Here is a 5,927-nt window from a genome sequence, read left to right on the forward strand (position 1 = left end):
ACTATGGTAAAATAAATGTTCAGCGATATCTTCAAAAAACTTTTGAATTTTGGTGCACTTTTTTTTCTATATATAATGTTGATATGGTAACTAGTAAATGCTGTAAATTTGGTTATGCTAGCATGTGTGGAAATATTTAAACCACGTGTGTTACAACTTACCCCACGTCCCCTACTTATTGTGTTCATAATGTATTGCAAAGCACTTTTGTTGCTATTGAGGTGGGATACGGGTAAAGTTGGGGACAGGTTTGGTGGTATGGGTAGGTTTAAAGGTGGGTTAGGTGTAAGGGGTGGGTCAAAAGTGTAATTATAAATGTAATAACAGAAATTAATTATAGATGTAATTGCATGCAGATATTTTAAATATATAAGTACAATGTGAAAACATGTATGTACACAATAAGTGCATTGTATCAAATTAATTGAAATGTAAGTACATTGTAGTTAATATAAAGTGGGACCCGAATTTTTTTTAACTTGCATTTGAATCATCTTGAATCATCAAGGAATCAGAAGAAAAAAAGTATTTTGTTTCTAGCCCTTACAGCTCAAAAGTTATTAGCACAAACGTGAATGCAAATTTGGACAAGTGGTGGCGCCAGCGGGTTTGAGTTAGAGACTTCAAATTTGGTGTGGTTAATGTTCAGACTGTTTTCTATCTGTGTGCCAAATTTCACAACTTTTACCATATGGTTCTATGGACTGCCATGGACTGTTGATTTTTTTTTTTTCATGTATTTTGTGTATAATGTAATTTTGAACATTTTTAATGTGTACTTTTGTATAAATCTCTTCTTTCTTTTTTGCCCCGATGATTAATATTCAGGTCTAGTATTATTGTTTAAAAATTAAATTAAATTAAATTAATAATAGTAAATAAATAAATAAAAATACTCACGGACTACTGTAAGAGTTGTAGAGAAGGAGCCATAACGATAAATCATACAGTTTGTTTCTGCTGGCATTTCTGGTGCTTGCCGCTTTGCAATGACTAGAGCGGCCTGGGTTGCTTCAGTTCCTGCCACCAGTTCAGCTTCTAATTCACTCACTGTTGCCTCAGATATGCTAGTTAAGCCTGCAATTAAAGCACCAATGGAAATACATTAAATATATGACAGAATTAATTGTTATGGATTTTATAAAGTAATGACTATCTAATTAATAAAGTTTTTTTTTTTTATACCAGTGATGGTTTTGGCTGCCTCGTTGACCCCAGCAACAGTCTCATTAACTGCTTCTATGTCTTCTATTGCAGGTAAAACAGATGCTACAATATCTGTGACCACTGCCTCAGAGGTGATAATGATTACTGCATCACCAGTTGGTGCTACGGGTTTTGGGAGTACTGTGGCTGCCAAATTGATTATAATCTCGTCTCCTTCTGGGGCCATGTCAGCCACAGGAACTTCTGTCGCAGGTTCAGCCTCAACAGCCGTAGGTGTGGCTAACATAACTGCAGCAGTATTGTCAGCTTCAGCCACAGCTGTGTCTCCAGCAACAGTGGGCACCTCCTGGTCAGTATCATCTAATTCTGCTTCTGTGTCAATTGCTGACACTGCCAAGTCATTGGCAACGATAGTGACATCAGCTGCAACTCCTTCCTCTGCCGTGGGCGCAACATCAACCGACTGAGGAGAAACAGTCAGCACAATGTTTTCCACTGCTGTAGTTTCATCTGGCAAAAAGGAAAAGGCACCAACTTTTAAACCTTTTTGAAATCTCTTCAAAACACTTTCTGGACTGAGAATTGTCTTTCAAATGCCATGAAATATGAGATTTGAATATAGTATGAAATTCCACCTGTGACAGGAACAGGAGGTACAACAGTGGCTGCTGGAGTTGGACTGAGCTGACAACCAGTTGAGATTGCTGCCATCAAAACCACCTGTGGCCTGAAGGAACCAGTTGTAAGGTATGTGTGGGTAACAGTAGTTTCCCGGGAAATGAGAGTTCCACTATTGTCACCAAAATCCCAGTTGAAGGTGATGTCTGACCCACTGAGATAATGGCTAGGGTCATGCAAATTAATGCCAAAGGACACAGCTCTGTTCTGGATAAAGCTTTGGTCACCCTGATTGATGTCACCAACCTGAGATAATGTCACTGTAAAAGGAATCTGGTCTAGAGAAGAAGAGGAAAGGGTCGTTAGGGTCTTTTGGAAATATGTTCAGTAAATGACAGCATTGGTTTACTCTCCAGTTACATTGATTACTTTCCCGTTCAGTTCAAGGCAGTGGTTTAATGGCATGAATTCTTACTACAGTGTAAGGTAAACAAACTAGGCTTAATTTTTTTTCTAAAGGATAGAGATGATAGAGGATTTCTAGATAAATGTGCAATTATCAAACTACTCACCAGTGATGGAGAACTGGGTAGATGCATAACCAAGGGGAACAAACTTGTCTTTGCCACGGCAGTGATAAATTACTATATCCATTGTGTAAGAACCAAGAGGCATATTGTCTGTTTCAATGGTCAGTAGAGAGGAGGGACCATCAGCCACCTGCCAATATTTTCCTGAAAGAGAGAAACAATGAAAAGAGTAACTAAAAATCAGTCACTAATAGCCCCAACGCTGTGCCTAACACCAAGCTACCTCTAAAATCAGGGAGAAATTATTTTAAAACAAATGGTTCATGAGAATGTTGTACAAGCCTCCACAAGTCTAACCTTAAAGTGGAAATGAAGCAGTCAGTCAAGTTTACATTATTTAGTAAAGTGATTTCCACTTTGATTAAAAAATATATAACAAACATGATTAATGTAACCATTTTAAAGAAAAAAGGTTGTTTTGTTATAGCTTTTAGAGCAAGGGCGCCGCCATCTTGCAGTACCACCGCGTGTGACGTCACTGGGTTGGTTCGCTCCGATGGCCAGTGAATAGATAGAAGCATTTCTTTACATTTTGAACACACGCTTGTTTTGAAATGGAGGAAGATTACATTGAAAGCACTGTTAAGTCCATAATAAGTGCAATTGCCTATGCATTTGAGCCTATACCGAGCAGTATTAGGGGTTGAAGAAACCGCGCCGGTAAAGTGCGGATCGGAAACAATACTCGTTTACGTGGATACTCCTCAAGACTGTCATTCCGACATGCTTTGTGTGCATTTGCTGATGAAGGCGCGACAGAAAGCTCAATTTGGTAGCCTACTCACTTCTCGTAATCCATTGACTCATATTTCTCGTTCACTGAAATTCCTCCCTCCACAGCAGCGCGGCGCTATTGGCAGCGCATGCGCAGATCAGTGAACCGGGTAGCTCTGTGGACTGTTTCATCCTGTCAAAGAATGACTAAACCTCGAGCCAATAGCCTTCGAGTATGAGATGTGACGGACACCTGCTGGCGTATTTATGTAATATGAAGAAATGGTCACTGAACGAATCAGTGAACGAATCTGAACGAATCATTTTGGTGAACGAACTGAAAATGAACGAATCTCTTGAAAGAATCAAAATTTCCATCACTAGAACTATCACAACGCCTGAGTACCCGTCCGCATTTAAGTCTCTTTCAGAAAAGGTCTATCACAGCGTGTAAATACCGCACTGAAATCTATTCCGTGCTGTCTCACGCTTGAATGGCTTAAACTCTTTAATATTTAAACTGACAAGGCTTAAAACACGTGAGAATGATACACTTTATTGAGGAAGCAGCACTGGTCCGATTGTTCAGATAATGTTAGGTGATTAGTTAAACAATACGTCCTGTTAACAGCAGGAAAGCTAATTGTATTCGCAGGTGAACATAAAATATGATACATACAACTGGTGAACCAGTCAATGTAATGCATATGTCTTAACGGTCTGACATAACAATAAAATGCGACATGAATTATGAAGCATCGTCTGGTTACATCACCTTGCGCCTGGCATTATGAAAACAATGTTTGGGATACCACGATCAAAACTTAGCATATAGACAGTTAGATGTTGAATATTCATCCAAATTATGGTGAAAACCAAATTATGTGTGTGTTAAAATAACATTCGTGTGTTCAAAATGTAAAGAAATGCTTCTATTCACTGGCCATCGGAGGGAACCAACCCCGTGACGTCACACGCGGTGGTACTGCAAGATGGCGGCGGCCTTGCTCTAAAAGCTATAACAAAACATCCTTTTTTCTTTAAAATGATTACATTAATCATGTTTGTTATATTTTTTTTAATCAAAGTGGAAATCACTTTACTAAATAATGTTAACTTAACTGACTGCTTCACTTCCACTTAGGTTGTTGATCCAAGTGTGTGTCCTACTTGCATATGCAAATCCATCTCTCCACTAAATGTGTAAGTTCATATATTTTACTCTAGAATAAAAATACAGGTTTAAACGTGCTCTTACCCCATGTTTTCCATACATAGATGAAGCGGGGCTTTTTGTTAGAGACCTTAGTGAAGGGTGTCCTGTCAGGAAAGACACCTGTCCATTCTTGAGGGATGTTGGGCTCGGGGTATACAGTCTGGCCCATAGTATAGGATGTTCCTAAAAGACAAATTATGTGTGTGTGTGTGTGTGTGTGTGTGTGTATATATATATATATATATGCATTATAATTTTTATATGTATAATGTAAATGTATTGTATTATGGAAGTTTGTATAACTAACCATTAATTGTACAGTTTCTTGCCCACACCACCTGTCCATCAGGAAGTACTGTCTGGTTCTGAGGGAAGCCAACATCAATGTTGAAAGTAGCTTTGGCTCCTGTCAGTGTAGGAGAATCACTTCTGACTTCAAATGTCACCTCTCCACCTATGGCAAAAAAGCATTTCCAGACATAGTTTAAAAGAAAGGTAGCAGGTGTAGCTTATCTTCTTCCAAAAAAATTAAAGTAAGCTCAATAAATAATTTTGACTTGTAGCATATCCTAATTTATTCATATGCAAACCAAAAAGTTTCTGTTTGTAAGAAGGAATTCTTGTTCATTATTTTCCATAGGAGTTTGAAAACAATTCCAGGGAAGTTAGGACATTTTGTAAAAATACAATAAAATCAAGAATCTGTGATTTGTTCATTCTGTTTAACTTTTATTTAATTGACAAAAGTACAAAGAAAACATTTCCAAAGTTTTCACTGAAAAACGTAAATGTATTTTGTAAATATGAACAAATTTTGATTTTGATGGCTGCAACACACTCTAAAAAAGTTGGGACAGAGGCAAGTTTAACACTGTCGCATCAACTTTCCTTTTAATTACAATGTTTCATTGTATTAATTAAGGATAATTAAGGATTAAGGATACTAATTGTTAAAGTTTTGCAAGCAAAATTTTTTGTCCAGTCTCTCTTGAAACAAGGCTTCAGGTGCTCAGCAGTCTGTGATTGTCATTGTCTGATTCTCCTTTTCATGACTGGTCATACATTTTCAATAGGAGTCAGATCTGGACTGCAGGCAGGCCAGTCTAGCACATTCACTCTGAGTCTACGAAACCACACTGTTGTAGCACATGCAGAATGAGAGCTGGCATTGTCTTAATATAATAACCATGACTTCCCATGAAAGACATCAACTTGACGGCAGTATATTTCTCTGTACAACTCCAATATATGCCTCCATGTCAATGGTACCTTCACACATATGCAAGTCACATGTTTGCTTTTGCATCTGTCACTGATGAAAGTCTGGATGCTCCCTTTGGACTTTGGGACTAAGAACTCAAATTTTTTCCCAGAAACAAGTTGAAACGTGGACTCATCTGAGTAAAGCACACCTTTCCACTGTCATTTTGACCATCTGAGATGAGCTCTGTCCCAGAGAACCCGGCGGCATCACTGCATAGAATTGATGTATAGCTTTCTTCTAGAGTAATAGTGTTTCAAGTTGCATTTTTTGATGCAGCAGCTGACTGTGTTAAGTGACAGCAGTTTTCTGAAGGACTCCTGAGCCCATGTGGCTATATTTAACACCACAGCATGACGGT

The 5,927-nt window shown here is 38.2% G+C and overlaps 1 protein-coding gene across 1 annotated transcript in view; it reads right to left on the reverse strand.

Moving 5' to 3' along the window:
• LOC107737361 (melanocyte protein PMEL-like) overlaps positions 1-5,927 on the reverse strand; it is a 16,208-nt gene that overhangs the window by 6,641 nt on the left and 3,640 nt on the right. The window contains exons 3-8 of the mRNA XM_016548844.1: positions 4,613-4,759; positions 4,348-4,488; positions 2,358-2,519; positions 1,803-2,123; positions 1,186-1,677; positions 901-1,077 (exon numbers count right to left, since the gene is read on the reverse strand). Coding sequence (XP_016404330.1) covers positions 901-1,077; positions 1,186-1,677; positions 1,803-2,123; positions 2,358-2,519; positions 4,348-4,488; positions 4,613-4,759 — 1,440 coding nt within the window. The remainder of the gene's footprint in view (positions 1-900; positions 1,078-1,185; positions 1,678-1,802; positions 2,124-2,357; positions 2,520-4,347; positions 4,489-4,612; positions 4,760-5,927) is intronic.

Source organism: Sinocyclocheilus rhinocerous, unplaced genomic scaffold (genome assembly GCF_001515625.1).
Source record: "Sinocyclocheilus rhinocerous isolate Xijiao unplaced genomic scaffold, SAMN03320098_v1.1 scaffold133, whole genome shotgun sequence".
Classification (NCBI taxonomy): domain Eukaryota; kingdom Metazoa; phylum Chordata; class Actinopteri; order Cypriniformes; family Cyprinidae; genus Sinocyclocheilus; species Sinocyclocheilus rhinocerous.